This window comes from Paramormyrops kingsleyae, chromosome 8, assembly GCF_048594095.1.
Source record: "Paramormyrops kingsleyae isolate MSU_618 chromosome 8, PKINGS_0.4, whole genome shotgun sequence".
Lineage (NCBI taxonomy): Eukaryota > Metazoa > Chordata > Actinopteri > Osteoglossiformes > Mormyridae > Paramormyrops > Paramormyrops kingsleyae.
The window spans coordinates 27,824,183-27,842,372 of NC_132804.1; the positions used below are offsets into that span (position 1 = coordinate 27,824,183).

Here is an 18,190-nt window from a genome sequence, read left to right on the forward strand (position 1 = left end):
TAGGCAATACTATGCGTCTTGCAAAACAAAACGCCTCAACTCCACTGAGTGACACCAACAAATAAAAAACTGGTTGCTACTAGAGACTGAACACATGTGGGACCAAAAAAAAATAATTTTAAAACCTGACAGACAGCATACTGACAGCCATGAGATCTCAGTCGACTGGCCTCTTAGAGAACCGCGGTCAGCAGGAATTCCGAAGTCGAGGGCCAGTCGAGGGCTACCAAGCACTCATGCAGATTTACTTTGGGAAAATTCATTTTGAGTTTGTAAAATAACCCTAATGCCTTGCATGGATGATACATGCTTAAGGCCACCGGACCATCTAAAAAAAAGGTTGGGGGGGGGGGGGAGGACGGAATGACAGAGGGGTGATGAATATGATGACCCAGCTGAGGGAGATTGGTTAGCTAAGCCTAAAAACGTGAGAGAATAATCATTAAAGTGGAGTTTCAGAAGTCAGGGTAGGCCGTGACTGCACTACGCTGCACTACGCTCCCATATTCTTTACAAGCTCTTGTTATATAGTTGTGGCAGGATTCTAGTATAATTAGCACATGCTCCCATGCATCCATTCCAGAGATCGAGAGACCACAAGTGAACTGAGGACACACGGCGGGGTGGGACGGGGGTCACAGGCACGGCGTCACGAATGCCGCCACAAACGCCGCCACAATCGAGCGACTCGCCGGCAATCAGCGACATGCCGATCGAGAATCAAAAGTGACCTTTGTTTTATTGCAGATATCACAGAAGCGTGTCCCCCAAAACCACATTACATAAAAACAGGCACATAAAGGGATGATCTTTAAGCATATTTCTGCATGCGTTGGCGTTGCCGAGGCCAAGCTGAAACTCAGTTGTCTTAATTGCCCCGTGGTTCACAAACAGGAAATCCCATCTCCGGAATGGAGAAGGAATCGTGCCCCTGGAAGCAGCTGCTAACGTAAACAGGATGACACCTGAAGTGCAACACAAAAGAGCAGAACAGAATAGAGGCACTTTATTCAGGCCTGTGAGGGAACTGGGCAACTTTCACATTCCCTGCCTTCGTCTCCATGAGACAGACACATGTACATACACGTGAGTTTTGGAGTCAACTAGAGTCTGGAGCCCCAGAGCAGTTCGGTTAAGGGCAGATTGGAACCTATGACCTTCCACACATGGGAACAAACCCTTAATCTCCTGTGATACACACCACCCCAAAAAATGGAGAATTAAAAAAAAATAATAATTATTATTATAAATTATTTTTTTTATTATAATTATAAATAATTATAATAAAAATGACCTGTAGTGTTAAACATGCCAGGCCCGCAGAAGATCACAACCAGTACGCAGGATTCCACAAGTTTCAGCCTCTCACTTGGATGTGGGAAAACATTCCCAGGGCAGAATGCCGGAAAGTTGGCTGGCAGGTTGACGGGGCATCCTACGAGATGGTCTGACAGTGCAGGGGAAACTATACGCGGGACTGGGCCAGATGCGGTTAGCCTGAAGAGCAGGCGCATGTTAGCCTCAGCGATGGCGGCAACCACAGGAAGGGAGAATTTTAACGAAAACCAGTCACGTGTCAAATCTAAAGCGAAACAAGCTCATGGATGAAACATTCAGCAAGAAACAAAGAGCATCTGTCCCTGGGAGGTGAGGGGAATAACCAGCACTGCTGCTGCACTGCAGGGGCGAGGCTCCACATCCACAGCTAACGGGGAAACACCAGCTGCAGCCCCCAGGACGAGGCCTCCATATCCACAGCTAACGGGGAAACACCAGCCCCAGCCCCCAGGACGAGGCCTCCACATCCACAGCTAACGGGGAAACACCAGCCCCAGCCCCCAGGACGAGGCCTCCATATCCACAGCTAACGGGGAAACACCAGCCCCAGCCCCCAGGGCGAGGCCTCCATATCCACAGCTAACGGGGAAACACCAGCCCCAGCCCCCAGGATGAGGCCTCCACATCCACAGCTAACGGGGAAACACCAGCCCCAGCCCCCAGGACGAGGCCTCCACATCCACAGCTAACGGGGAAACACCAGCCCCAGCCCCCAGGACGAGGCCTCCACATCCACAGCTAACGGGGAAACACCAGCCCCAGCCCCCAGGACGAGGCCTCCACATCCACAGCTAACGGGGAAACACCAGCCCCAGCCCCCAGGACGAGGCCTCCACATCCACAGCTAACGGGGAAACACCAGCCCCAGCCCCCAGGACGAGGCCTCCACATCCACAGCTAACGGGGAAACACCAGCCCCAGCTTTGCTCTGTGGCAGAAGAACTAACTTTCAGCACCATACGAATACCCCAGGTGAGCATTACCAAGAACCTCAACTCTTCAAAATGAACAGCACACTCTGGAACATTCGCAGTCCCCCCCAACCCTACACCCCCCCCCCCCACCACTCCAGCCGCCCTTCCTGAGCTTTTTCACATCACTTCACAGCTGATGTCATAAAGCGACAGCTGTTGGGAGCTCCAGCACCGGCACCACACGTCTGCTAGTAGATAAAAACCGTCAATAAATGCCTTAATTTCACAACCAATGCAATCCAATAAAGTTACTAGAACTTAAACCTCCCCTTAAAACCAGTGTCACAGATCAGGCTTGTAGTTAAGCTAAGGAAGCCATGTTTTTTTCCCCCCATGTTTGTCACATGCATTTCATGAAGTCAATGTCTCTCCCACTTTGACTTCTTGTTATTTGGGTGAATACCATTCCTTCTCTTAAAGGCTACAAATAAATTTGCATAAAAACAAAAAAACAGAAAAGAATTTTGCCAGCTGTACACATGGCCTCCAGGAAACTCTTTAGTAGTTTTGAACCAAAAAAAACTACATAAAAAAAAATTTTTTAAAATCAGTATTCTGAAAGACTGACAGGGTTATGTAAAGCTCATAAAGGCAGGGGGAGAGACAGAGGGGGGGGGGGAGAGAGAGAGAGAGCATTGGCTTGCCTGAGAAAACAAAGCACACAATGCGCTTGGTACCAGAGGGCGTAACAGGAAGGTTCCAGAATTCCCCAGGAATGCTAGTCCTAGTCCCGCCCCTTACACTCTAATACAGAGCCCTGCAAGAATCATGACATCATAGATGACCTTGGGCAAGGGACACAGCCCCCCCCCCCCACTCCACCCCCAACCCAAGCAGTTACCTAGCCCGGTGCATGCTTGCCCCATGAGCTCACCATCTCATCCCCTGGGGGACCAACGAGGGGGGCAAGAGAACAAAGAGCCCCCTCCTGCCCACTAGCCACATTAAGAGTCTAGTCAGGTAATGTCATGGCTTATTCAATGAGTCAGAAGACAAGTGGTGTTGAAACGAGGTTCTCCTACTCTGAGAGGCCTAAAAATACTACTTCACTAACAAAGACGTACAAACCCTGAGTGGCAGCTCTTCATTACAACAACATGCACTTCCTGTGCCAGGACAGATCAGTCACCATAAGCAGCACCTTTTCCAATGAGGCTTGTACCCACAATGCATCAGGATGCAGCTTTGAGGGGGGACAATACTTTCGTGGTTGTGGTACTATCCTCCATCAGTCAGTAAGGCTACTTGGGGGCACAATTTGCATATTGGACAGAGTTGAAACACTTGGCAAACAACACCCTCCCCACCCCACCCCACCCCCTCCGAAGTTCAACCCCAGCTTCCCATGGGGAAGTAACGGTTGCCGGGTATTGCTGGGGCACATTATCCCCCCATTACCCACGTCTGGGTTGCACACGGCCCAGTTCTGGTCAGAAAAGGAAACAGGCCAGACCCGAGTCAGGATCCATACAGACCACAAAAACCGCCTCGATTAAAAGCAGTTGCCCTGTTGCACTTCCTACCAACTTCAGACTGTTTTCATCAAACATTGCCATTTTTCGTTGGGGGGAGGTGGGAATGAGCAGCCGAAAGCAGGCCTAAGCGGCAGTACAGGCTCGTGGGTCAGGTCCACAGCATACGCAGCATTATGTCTGGCCAGCTTAATGCCCTGTGAAACTTTAAACAGCCCTCTGGCTTGTAGCTGAGCTCAAAGGTTGGTGGATGCCGCCCCTGCCCCTGCCCCCCCCCAAAACCACAAACGTCACTTAATGCAAGCCACGCCACCACACGCGGGGTCCTCCTTTCATCTCAGCCGGGGCATCGGCCGGCACTTTCAGTCTGATCTCCGTCCCCATTCATTAAAGCACCCAGCAGTTCCAAAGCGATGACCTAACTCCCTTTGGTCGGAGGATGGAAGCTATTCCACATTTTCCCAGGTTTATGACAAACATCAGCTCTGACCCTCGCAACAGGCACAAAGGCAGTGCATCCAAAAACCCATTTACTCAACATGACAGAATAGCCACAAGCCGGTATTACGTTCCCGACCGCATGCTCTAGTCTGCAGATTAGCTCTTCTGTGAAACACACTGAACTTATGCAAGACAGCCTTTTTCCTACACGAATCTAAGAATCTGGAAAGATGTTTGGTGACGTCCATAAGACAGTCCGTGAGATCCTCTGCAACCGATTTGCTTCAAGTTGTCAAAACTTGCAGCTCTTTATGGAAAAAGTGCGTTACTTTCCAGTTATAGTGGAAGGTTGGGGCATGCTGCCGCAAAAACATGCGCACTTCTGTCATTCCATAGGGCAGTCTCCATAGCAAACAGGAACGTCAAGATCAAAAAGCTCTTACCACTGTTATTCAATGCGGAAACCAACTCTAAGTCCCACACAAACAAGGGTCCAGCCAGCACAAAAATTACAGTTGTTAAAGATGAAAGGATTTCTCCCACGTTTTCTTGTTTTAGTGAGTGTACATCCTTGTCTTAGTGAGTGTGCATCCGTAGGGTACCTCACAATTCGTTTTTGACCAATACCGTCTCTTTACCTGTCTTTCACTCAGAATAGGTCTCAGCGTTTACTTGGGGGGCCTTAAAAATGCAAATAAATCAAATCACCACTTCTAATCACAAATCAAAATTCATGCTAATCTTCACCCATATTCAAAGGCTTTGCATCAACCAGTTAAGTATCATGTGTATCAGCATACTCCTTAAAAAACTTAATAGTATGGACTTTGGATATAAGACAAATGAATATGATTGACACAGTGGCTGAAAAATAACTGACCAACTTGCTATTAGCTTCATACGAAAACGTCCCAACATCCAATGACGCACAACAGCATACTGTGGGCTGAGTCCACAGTAGGTCAACAGAGAAATTCTTGCTACACAAACTTTGTAGGCTTTTCTAGAGAGAACATTTTCCATGGTGCAACCACAGGAGTGCATACACCACATATACAAGAGGCAAACAGGTCAAATCTCACATCTACGAAAATATTTCCACAAACCTGTCAAAGGCCTACATCAACAGCCGAATTGTTTGAATGGCTGAACTGTGTTCAAACTTTCTACAATCCCCAAAACCCAAACAGCAGGCTTCAAACCTGGTAAGTGCCCTGGCGTTTTGTGGAAGTTTTCCCCTTTTTGAATGTAAGGGTTCACCTTGCCAGAGTGACCGAATCCCGGGCAAAGTAAACCTATCCCAGTGTCGATACATTTAGAGAAGTATAAAAATTTCAATACTTAAGGAATCAAAAACACAAACTGTCCATTTCCATGCTGCATGTTGGAAATTAATACAATGAAATCATCAGAAATGTGAACTGAATATTACTGAAAAAAATTGAACCACTGGAACTGTAAAATAAGCCAACATAACCTTCTGAACCTTAACTACAGAATTTCATACGGCCATCGGGTGTCAGAATGATCCCTAGATCTGACCCCAAACTCCAGAACTCCTTACTTAGCATGTGCTGCCTGTCCAATAGAATTTATAAAGTTTCCTTATTACTCTGCCTTGAAATTTGAGTCCTATGTACAGTAGCTAAAATTCGTGGTGCAGGCAAGAAAAGCTATGTGGCCTTTCAAATCAAAAGATGCATCTTTGCGTCAAGAAGACCCAACATCCGACAGACCGCCAGTGATACCACTCAGCCAAAAAGACAATTCCCACTTAAGAACATAAGAACATAAGAACATAAGAAATTTACAAACGAGAGGAGGCCATTCGGCCCATCAAGCTCGTTTGGGGAGAACTTAGCTAATATCTCAGAGTTGTTAAAATCTTATCTAGCTCTGATTTAAAGGAACCCATGGTTTTAGCTTCCACTACAATAGCAGGAAGACTATTCCATACTCTGACTACACGCTGTGTAAAGAAGTGCTTCCTCAAATTTGTTTTAAAATGTTCTCCCGCTAATTTCCACTTATGGCCACGAGTTCTAGTATTTAGACTAATATTGAAATAGTCATTTGGCTGAACAGCATCCAGACCCGTTAGAATCTTATAGACCTGAATCATATCCCCCCTTAGTCTCCTTTGCTCAAGGCTGAACAGATTCAGTTCCGCTAACCTCTCCTCGTAAGACATTCCTCTAAGACCAGGAATCATTCTCGTAGCTCTTCGTTGCACCTTTTCTAAGGCAGCAATGTCCTTCTTGAGGTATGGTGACCAAACCTGCACACAGTATTCTAGGTGGGGTCTTACCAAGGAATTATATAAGTGTAACATCACCTCCCTTGACTTAAACTCCACACATCTAGAGATATAACCCAACATTCTGTTCGCCTTTTTTATTGCTTCCCCACATTGGCGAGAGTGGGACATGGAAGCATCAACATACATACCGAGATCTTTCTCGTAATCAGCTACCTTTATTTCAGTGGAACCCATAAAATATCTGTACTGTATATTTCTGCTCCCTGCATGGATTACCTTACATTTATCTGTGTTAAATTTCATCTGCCAAGTATCAGCCCATTCGCTAATTAAATCCAGATCCCGTTGAAGCCTCTCTGCTGCTAGATTAGTATCTGCTACCCCGCCCACCTTAGTGTCGTCTGCAAATTTAACCAGTTTACTGTATGTATTCGTGTCAATATCATTAATGTAAATTAGGAACAATAGTGGTCCTAAAATTGAACCCTGCGGTACCCCACTATAAACGGAGGCCCACTGTGACATAGTGCCTCTAATAACTACTCGCTGCTTCCTATCAGTTAGCCAGTTTTTGATCCAAGCTGCCACAGTTCCTAAAATTCCTGCAGCTTTAAGCTTTAACAAGAGCCGTTTGTGGGGGACAACATCAAAGGCTTTCTGGAAATCTAAGTAAATCACATCATAGGCCTTTTTGTGATCAATTTCACTTGTAGCTTCCTCAAAGAACTCAAGCAGATTCGTTAAGCAGGATCTACCTCTCCTAAATCCATGTTGGCTATCCTTTATAATGTTATTTGCATCTAGGTAATCTACCATTTTCACTTGAATTATAGCTTCCATTATTTTTCCAGTAATGCTAGTTAAACTGATTGGCCTATAGTTTGCTGGATTACTTCTATCCCCTTTTTTGAATATGGGTGTTATATTAGCATGCTTCCAATCTGATGGTACCACACCCGCAGATAACGATTTCTGGAATATTAAAGTCAAAGGTTGGCTAATAATATCCCTCATCTCTTTCAAGACTAAAGGTAAGATGCCATCAGGCCCCTGCGATTTATTTATTTTGAGTTTAGCTAGGCTTAGTATCACATCAACCTCAGTTATACATATATTGGTCATAGACGATGCTGTATTCGTATTAATTGGTGGTAAATTACTTGTGTTCTCTATTGTGAACACCCTTGAAAAATAATCATTAAACTCGTTTACCATATCAGTTTCGTTATCAATTATAAGGCCCTTACTATCCTGCAAATTAGTGATTTCAGCTTTTAGTGCTCTCTTGGAGTTAAAATATTGGAAGAAACCTTTACTGTCATGCTTAGCCTCCAATGCAATTTTTCTTTCTACATCCCTCTTTGATAGCCTAATGTCATTTTTTAACTCTGCCTGTAGACTTAGATACTCCTGCTTGATTTTGAAATCATTAGTTATTTTCCAGTTGTGGAACAGAGCCCTTTTCCTCCTGACTTTATTCTTAATTTCCTTAGTAAACCACCTTGGTTGTCGTTTCCTAGATTTAGTTTTGCTGGAAACAGGTATGAAGTCCTCTTGCACTTGCAACAATGTGCTTTTGAAAAATTCCCATGCCTCTTCAACTGTTTTGCTATTTAATTCTGTCCAGTTTACAGTTTCTAATTTCCGTCTCATACCATTAAAGTTAGCCTTCCTAACATTGTATACTTTTAATTTAGACTTTGCTCTTCGGACACTAAAATTAACCTCGAATTTAACCATGTTATGATCACTACCGTACAATGGGTCTAAAACCTCTAATTTTCCAATCCTATCCTGGTTATTACAAAAAACGAGATCAAGAAGGGCTTCTCCCCTGGTAGGAGTATTAACAAACTGAGTAAAAAAACAATCCTGTACTAATTCCACCATCTCAAGTTCATTTACAGAACAGCCAGAGACTGTGTCCCACTGTATCCCAGGTAAATTAAAATCACCCATAACCACCACATCATTTTTATTACTCATAATCCTGATATCATCATATAATATTCTGCTTTCCTCTACAGCTACATTAGGTGCCCTATAACAAACCCCGACAATTAGGCCATTTGAATCTTTAGCATCAAGTTTGATCCATACAGCTTCTGAATTTTTATTTTTATCAGTGAGATCCCTTGCCTGCAAGTTTTCTTTTACGTATACTGCAACACCACCTCCCTTCTTGCCTATCCGGTCTCTACGGAACAACGTATAACCATCCATATTATATTCATCACCATCATTGTCACTCATCCATGTTTCAGTTATTCCTATAATGTCGTAATTGTCTGAAGAAATTAAAGCCTCTAAGTCATTAATTTTGTTTCTAAAGAAGCAAAACAGAAAGTCCCTGAGCTTTCCTAGGGTTTTCCGAAACAGCAACAGGGACAACTACCGTGCCAAAGGTCTTCCTTGAAGACAATACAAAGTTCCTGTTTGCCTTACAGACTTCCCATTTCCTACATCAATTTGCAATGTAGGTAACATTTTGCAATAAACAAACTAACATTTGATCACAAGTTAGAACAGGGTGATTGTTTAGAAAGCAGAAAGGATTACAGTCTTACTGTAGCGATGGAAAGTGACAGACATGCAAAAAAGTAACCAAATTATGAGGTGTATTACTGATGCAGGCCTTATTAGTAGGATGACCAGATAATCCGTCAGGAAGGACACTGAGCTACTTCGGGTTTTACAAACTACTTTCAAATTGAAAGGCTCCTGTGCTCAGCTAAATAGTTCAGCTCTTCTTGTGCTTTGACTGGTTTGTTTCCTTGACTGAAAGACTCATCCAGTTGTTTCACATTAGCATTAGTGACACATGCTTGATTATAGGAGACTGACCAATCAGCACACAGCAAGAACTCAGTGCTCAAGTGAAATCCAGGTCCGTTTAATTGAAATGGTAATTTACAATTCTTGTCCTAGCTCAGAGTGTCCTCCCTGACATGGATTATCTGGTCACCCTACCTTATCTCCAGCTAGGAAAAACCCATCCTTGGCATATTCAGGTTTCCAAGCAGGCGCCTGTGGATTGAAGCAGGGTTTTTCCTCTGGACTCTACGCACTGGATCCTGTCCTGTTCTCCTACACTCCTGCTGCCGGTGCGGCGGTCCGCCTTCATTACCCGTGGAACGAGTCAGACAGGTCTCAGTACCTAGAAAGTTCTTGGTCATATAACTACATGACAACTTCTGAGAAAACCGGACGAGAAGGCATGAATGTGGCACAGTCCAACTGACCTTCTACATGGACACTGGGCAAACGTCATGACAACAGATAAGCAGATACCCCCTGTCTCAGACACTAAGAAGAGTGGGCTACCAGCCTCCTTTAAAATTACCACCAGGAGAGTCTCTCTCTCTCTGGATGTAAATATCTGCAATAATGATTGGATAATAGCTACCAATATGAAACAAAAGACCGGATTCTTAGCAAATTTTCACAACAGATTGCCTTTAAAGTTATGCCACCAAACCTCAGTCAAGTAGTTCTGCATTTCTACAAATCAGATGAAACACGATCGAGGCTCCCAGACACCGGCTGCGCCAGGAAACCTAGAGTGTATCAGTTAACGAGGCTACTGCTCGAACAAGACTGGTTGGAAAGTGCCCCCCCCCCCCAACCCCCAAGAGAGGTAAATCTCAGTACACAGTCAAAATGGGAACACAATCCATCAGGCCAGCAGAAGCAAATCACAGCTTGTGAACCCAACGTACCTCGAGGCATCAAGTAATCATTTGACGTTTCATCCCTTGGCTTTGTCCTAATAGAAACATCAGACCTATCTGATCTCATTAGACTACAGAGAGCAGCTTATGGGAGAACATCATCAAGACTACCCAACAGGGGAAGAATGGGGGGAAGATGCAGGTTCATCTTTGAAAGAAGCTAGATGTGCACTTTGAAGGGGGCTTTCATGGACTGTGACTGCCTTGCAGATATATGAAAGGAAATACTTAGTTACTCAGATTTATGTCTCTCAATGGGAGCTGAAGGGGAGCCCAGATCTTTCCAGAAGGCTCAAGCAGGTTACAATATGAGCCAGACGGTGGGGGGACACTCTTAGCAGGACAGACATTTGCGGGACAGACACTACGATGCTACGACTGCTAAAAAATTCTGGACAATTGTTTCAAAAATTAAAAAGAACTGTGAACATGACACCCCCAAAAACACAAGGACACAAGGCTTCAAGTTCATCTTTAGCATTTTTTGTACCTCCTGGTCTTCTACTACTCACTCACACAACCGATCTCAGGCGAGGACAACTTCAGCAGCTTGGCCTGGCCATACCTTCTGTGATACCGTACTCAGTACCGATACTGGTTCTTCCGATATCAATGTTACTATGGAAAGATTCCATCATGGTGACCGCACACCTGCTCTCAAAATATGCAGAGATGTGAAGGTCTGGAATGCAGGTCAGTTTACAGAGCTGGAAAGTACCAGAAGCATCACTGATCACTGATCCATCGCATCACACCCTTTCCTGTTCTTCGAAATGGAAAAGTTTATTTTAAAGAAAAGCAAATGCTTTCTATCCTCCCTTGAAGCTGGTTTGAGGCTTTGTGCAAAATTCGCGGTGAAGAAGCTGATAAGCCCTACATGTTTATCAGACGCCATACTAGAGATGTGCTTAAGCAATTCCTTGGTGCAGGGATGGGCAATCTTATCTGCAAAGGGCCAGTGGGTGCGCTGGTTTTTGGGACAACCTTTAAATCAGCTGTTCAAACTCAGGTGTGAGGACTCAGTGAATCAGTCCTCTAATTAGTAATCTAACTGAGTTGCTGCGAAAACCCGCACACACAACGGCCCTTTCTGGATAAGACTGGCCACCCCTGCGTTAGTGGATTGATCTTGGTTCCTTTTCAGCAGCACCACACCTGAAAAGCTCTTCAAGGACGACCTCAGCAGTCTTTACATTCATCCCAAGGTACAGAACAAGGTCAATTCAGGTAGCAAGCAAACATTGTGATGTTCAGGCTCAGGATGAGGGCTTCCTTCCAACACCACCTCTATCCAGTGGCCAGACAACCCCCTACCAAGCAGTCAGATCGAGGCTACAAAAAAATATGGTGGGGGGCAGGAACTGGACAAGACCAAAAAATCAAAAAGACATTGCAACTAGTTAACCAGCCCACAAGGCAATGACTTGGGGATTCTTCAAGATTAACCATGTCATAGCTGATTTTACAGAAGTGTGGGGGTTCTCTAAAACTCCAGGCGGAGGAAGATGATTACTAGCAGGTTTATTGTCAAGCCTTAAATAATGTCAGCATATCCACTCCATGGCTAGCAAAAGCTTCGGCCAAATGAAAACATCTCCATGATACTTGATGCTATACTAGAGACTAGTATAATTAATTGGAAGGATACAGGAAAAAAAAAAGTTGAGTAAGACCAAACGACGTGACGGTAATTATCAACTACTGCATTCATCTCATCGCCACCCCAAATCTGCAGCACTCGCAGTTCCTAATTGAGCATGAGCATTTGGAAAAACAAAATTAGCCCTGAACCGAGAGCCATTTATATCACAGCTGCTGACTAGTGAAGCTTTTCGTAATATTAAGTTTAGAACAGCCAGATATGATCTAGCCGCATTTGATGATGCCAAAATTTTAAAAGGATGCAGTGGGTGGGACTGAGAGAGACAACTATATTTATTAAAAACGTCTGGCCTTGGCCAGGGACCAGGACAACAGGCTGTAAGACGCCCAGTTTACAAACTACTACGCTACATTCGACAGGAATCCATGTGAGTGACAGCGCAGGGACGTCCAGCTGCCATCTTCACGAAGGGGAGCCTCGTACTGCACGAGGAGCAATCGTGCAAGTCACTGGAGCCACGGATAGGACTACTGCAGCCAGCACCCCGAAGTACATGCACCGTGCAGTGGTCAAAGCTGTAGCCAAAGGTGCTGTTGGTTCACAGCCTAAGAGAGGGGCTGCTACTGTACACTTAAGTTACTGAACCTGATTTGTTTTTTCTGGAAATGTAGAACATGTTTAAAAATAGGTCTTTGGGGTTTAAAATGGTCATGTGGATGGTATTCATTCAGATGTTGGCAAACTGAAGTGCCTGCTAGGGGAAAATGAGGCACAAAAACCCACTAAAACGCAGTAGGTAATTGTTCTGCCATACCTGTGCGGGCTTACGTATACAACATACAGGCAAATGTACGACTAAAGAAAGGAAATGGTCGAGGATTAAATCAGCACCATGTTCCCTCCCTGCATTCAATTGGGCGCCCAAATTGCAAACCAAACAGGCAATGAAAAGCAGGTCTGTCACAAGCAAAATAATGGACATATGACCAGTTTCAGCAATGAAATACTAATTTATTCTGACTGGTCAGCAAAAAGGAATGCCAGACAGGAAACCCAACATCACAAAGTGGTTGGTGAGCACCATCTGAAGGACCCAGCCCTGAACGAACACAGAGAAATCCTAAACACTGCAGTTTACCCAGGTGTGAAGGAACTGTAACTCAACACCCACACTAGTGTTGACCAAAACAGTCATTTTATAAAATGAAAGGCCTTGGCATCGAGGAGCCTTCTACATAATCTCTCCAAGAGCCAACTCTGTGGTGAACATGACAATGCAAGCCAGAATAAAAGAAAAAAGAAAAACACTATGAAGCTGTTGCTGGGATTTATTAGGCATCAATTAGTGGACTGGAGGTTTTACTGGATCAGACTTCCACAACAATGACGAACCATATGTTCCACATCAGAAGGCACAACACTTAGCTGATCAGACATGCAGAACATTCCTCAGCAGTGAGTTACACAAGCCAGGTATGACATGTGATTCTCTTTCTCAGCCGCTACTTCGACCTTCTGTTACTATCCTTGTAGGGATGTAAGGCTGGAACAGCAATGGAAACGAGGTGGGGAGATGGAAGAGTAAAGGAAGAGGCTGGAAAATACAGAGGATACCTGATAAGGTATGAATACCACTGGTTATTGTTTTACAATTACACCGATACTATGATGACGGCAATAAAGTTGAACCCAAAATAGCAGTATCAGAAAAGGGTGAACGAAGAATCAAAGTCCGTAGCTACGCAGAAGTCAAAAACACGGAATGGGGGAATTACACGTGAACAAGAGAGCATGAACAAGAGAGTATCAAGCTTGCTGCAATCTTGTCTCCATGGACCCTTTGCAAAATAATAATAATAGATACTCTCTCTTTAACACTTCCCAGTATTGAACTTTGCCACTTGAAGGCCAGCATTGTGCTGGTGAGCACTTTTAGTGTTCAATACAGAAGACAAGCTTCATGAATTGGGTAGAATGGGGCAAGGCAGAGAAACTGGAGTAAGGATGATTTACTGGATGGGATTTACAAGACATGGGACACGCAGGCACAAACGCGCATGTGAAAAGTTTTCCGCACAGGACATAACATTTTGCACCGTACTCCGTTTTGCTTTCGATGAACGTCGACCGGTTGGGACAGCGGTCATCAGTACAACGCCGGCAGTACCGCCACGGTGGCAAAGTTCAACGCTGGGAAATGAAACCAACTGATGTCACCCTCAAGCCCATGGTTAAAGATTGACTCATCGACAGGGTGGGCTGGCAAGGCGAGGCCCGAGCTCACTTCAAGAAGCCCGCAAACCATTTAAAGAGATCCAGACTCCACAGACTGGCAGAACCTACATATCCCAACGAGATCAACGTGTTGTAAGAGTATCCCACTGAGCCCAGTGCTGGAACTGGGGAAGGGGGCGAGTCAGATATCGCAGAAGCCCGGAAAACAATGAAGCATGACGTGTTACTAACGGCACAGAAAACATCTTGCCTGTAAGTGACGGTATTAACAGGCTAGAGAACGTTTTAAAAAGCAAGCTAAGCACCTTGTGCCTGGCCATCTCATCCTCTCCCCTAAAAAGCAATAACATCACTCTTGCTGTAGGATGGGAGACAGTCACCAGTGCATTGGGGGGGTTACATCACAACAAGAGGACATCTCCAGTGCAGATTTTATAGTGGGAATGCACTCTAGGGAGCCAAAAAGAAACCAAAATGCATTTAAAAAGAGAAACTGCTCAGCGTCTCCCTCTCCGCATCATCACAAAGGCACCAACATGTCAGGGGTATCGGAAGCTAATCTCTGAAAGCTAGATATCAACAACAACAACTGTCAGTACTACTGTGCTCAAGCAGAATTCAGCACTTTAATTCTCCTGGTCTTCACAGCAGCTTCCATAAGCATTGTAAATCAGAACAGTGCAGCTGTGTGTTTGGGGGGGGGGGGGGTGGATGGGGTGTCTACGTAACCTATCACTGGACCCTCCCTGTCCAGCTCTGATTCTTTAAGGCATGACTCATTCCTTACATAGTAAGGTCCAGTGTCACTCAACCATAACGTACAAACCCATTGTAATGTCTCAACGTATCCATGACAATGGACAGTGCATCCTGTTATCTACTTTTAGATTTTAAAAAAACGTTATTCAGGCATGACTAACTGCAGACACGGTGTAGACATAGTGACTGCACCCTCCTTAGGTGAGATAAGGCACTTTATCAACGAGGCCCTTATTGCCCTGCAGGTAAGTCACCTAGGCTCAATGGACAAGCCTGCGCTGTCACCATCTCGCTCCGCTCCGGCATTTCTAAGAATTACAAAGTACATCCTTAAATATTCAGTATTATTCCTGAGAGTAATGCACACCCTTTATGAGGTGCAAAATCTTAGCAATGTGCAAATGTTCCAGAGACCCAGGGGCAAATTAGTTAATATGCAGGAAATGCATGTTAGTGGACTATGAGAGGGAATATGAGTACCTGGAGGAAGCACGCGTAAAACAGGGCGCATAAACATTACAGAAAGACGGGAAACCAGATTTAAATCCGTAGTCCTGAACGCGCAAAGAAATGTAGTGCCCGTGAATGGCTTAAACATATGGTTGAATTACGTTTGTACACCGCTAAAACACCACTATTTAAACAGGACGAGCTCTCTCACACACACTCCCAAAAGGGGAGTTACCAGACACCTAGAGAGCCTTGCCCCACCTAGAAGAATGGAGATTCCCACAGCACTCCGATGTCACTCCGATGGTGTTGGAAAGAAGTCCAACAAAAACGCGACGCAGCTACATTTCAAGTCCTAATTTTTCCTCATTACGGCGACAGCTAACAAATAAGATTATGGCACCGACGGTTTATTAAGTTACATTTCCTTACAGGTTCGCTAAACATGTCCTATATAAAATTACATCCCAGATGGTGTAATATTAAATGCAACAAAAGCAATATCACGAGGTTACAAGGGGGGAACAACAAATAACAGGCTTCAATAGCCTATTATTCTACATTTATTGTTTGCGAACGGAAAAAACTCTAAGCTTAATGTCACAAATAAATTATGCATTACTTAGCGCATTGCTTAGAGCAAACCTAAAACTGCATAGCCGCAATACTATTCAATAAGAAAAAGTTTGCATTCTTCGCTGTTTTTGAAAGCTTTTCTAGCCAGAAGACATCTGGTCGTGGAAAAGGGGACAGGTGCGGTGCGCGTCCCAGCGGACGCCGATCCCTTCGCCCGTTGAAGTTGGACGGGACGGCGGCGTCCTCTCGGGCCGATCTATCCATTTATCAAATATCACAGTAAACCGCGATTATAAATGCACCATGTAGCTTATTAAGATGTCAGAGGCGTATGACGGATTTATTGGGGAAATTTGCATGCATGGCTTTACCTATGGAAACGAGACGGATGTTTTCCCGGTCCAAAAACTCGAGGGCCACCGAGACGTTCTCCAACTTCATTTGCCTGAAGGTGGGTCTCGAGTGGTACTTTCTGTACATCTTCTTCTGGCTGAGGATCTCCAGCAGGGCGATGAGCCTCAAGCCGTCGCTCAGGTCGAACTGCAGATCGGCGATCCGCTTGTTCACGCACTTCAGGTGCTCGTTGCACCACCGGGTGAAGGTGTTCTGCTGGATCTTCTTCCACGGCGCATCGTCCGCCAGGTCCTTCTCTGTCACCGGCATCTTGCTGTAGCCCGACTACTTTTGGTTGCCGATCGGAGCTCGTTAGCGTGCGCTGTTGTTGCAGAGATGGGGGGTTTGATGCAACTTCTCGTCCTGCAGCCCGTCTTTCTCTACTGGGTGAATGAAGATTAAGCGCATGCGCATCGGGCTATAAAGAGCCGTGACGCCGCCTTCACTGGGGACAGCTCCAGATGCGGGTTTCGGGAGTAAGGGTTTGCTTCAGGCTTCTGAAAAGCACAATCATTTTTAACAAATACAGAAATTGAATAGCTATACATACAGCTTGCGAGTTTTCTACTTCATAATTTTATATTCATCAGCATTTCTTTTCACTATGGTTTAGATTACTCATGAAGCTTTGTGGTCACTGTAAAGAAATGCATAGCATGTAACAAAAATATAATACCCGGTGCCTGACTGCATAGGTAGCATTATATCGGTCATGTGTATACATACTCATACTGTATTGCCGGTATGTGTAACAGTCATCTACGAGTGCCTCTAGTGTGAATACTGAACCCTAATGACACATCGGGTGGGGGTAATCAGACACTTGGAAATAACACATCGGTGTTAAGTGCCCGCTGGCGCTATATAAACGCTGGTGTGCAAAAGTATTTGGATATTTCTTGTCAACGGCGTAATTCTCAACATATTAACTTCGTTTTAAGTTGTACAAGTGATATACTGAGTGATGACAACTACTTTGCTACTCCTGAGGGGGGGGGGGGTGTGTAACCTTTCATTAATCCGTCGGAGTTCCACGATCGGGCTCCTTGACTCGGCTCTCCACACCTCGCGCGCCCTGGCACAGTTCCTGCACTTACCTCATCTGTTGGCCCCGCCCCTGCCCTGCCCTGCTTCTGTTGACATCAATCTTTATGTTTACTACAGGACAGACAGACCCTATTATTACAAATACACCATTTTTCTTTTCATCAGGGCTTTGCACTGGGGGCGGGAGGGGGCACCATGCTTGCAGACACTGATGATTAGCTCATCTGCAGGCTCCGTCCCCAGACGGTAATTAACGTCGACAGAGAGGACAGACACCGATATGCCATACTTTTCTTCCATGGATTTTATAGTAAACTTTCAAAAACAAACAGCATTCTGAATGTTTAGTTTATAGAACAGTGCTGTAATATGCTATTTTTAATTTCTGAAAAATCCAGCTTAAGCAATCAAAACCTCTTAATGGATGCAAACTGCCAGAATGTTTGTGTAATTCATAATTTCTTCTATTAACTCATCCAAACTTTCTGGGAGTATCAGTATTATTATACTCCCCAGATGCCTGTGATAACATGATTGGCACCAAGAAGCTGTAGACAAAATAAGCCAAAATGATTCAGTCATGGTGGCCCACCCATTGTCCCATGTCACTGTGGCACCAGTGATATACGCCATCTGTCATCCTTCTCCAGGAGTTCAGGGTCTCAGTCAGCCTGTGTGGATCCCAAAGGCCATCTCATCGCAATAAACCATCTTTGGAAGGTCCGGTTGCGACATAAAGGCACTTGCGCATTCACGGCTCTTTGGTAACAGCACCAGAACAAAGCACCAGGTGTTCCTGGCAGACTTGCAACAGATACTATCGCCTTTACCGCAAAATTCTGGCCTTGAGTCACCGGCAGAGTCACTTTGCATAGAGTCTGAGAAAATACCCTGATCTTAGAAAGTTCCAT

At 44.9% G+C, this 18,190-nt stretch overlaps 1 protein-coding gene across 3 annotated transcripts in view; it reads right to left on the reverse strand.

The window, feature by feature from the left end:
• Positions 1–16,636, reverse strand: part of flnba (filamin B a) — a 57,874-nt gene extending 41,238 nt beyond the window's left edge. For all 3 annotated transcript variants that reach the window (XM_023799535.2, XM_023799533.2, XM_023799536.2), the window contains exon 1: positions 16,211–16,636. In XM_023799535.2, the coding sequence (XP_023655303.1) occupies positions 16,211–16,502 (292 nt within the window). In that variant the 5' untranslated portion in view covers positions 16,503–16,636. The remainder of the gene's footprint in view (positions 1–16,210) is intronic.
• Positions 16,637–18,190: the final 1,554 nt, after the last annotated feature.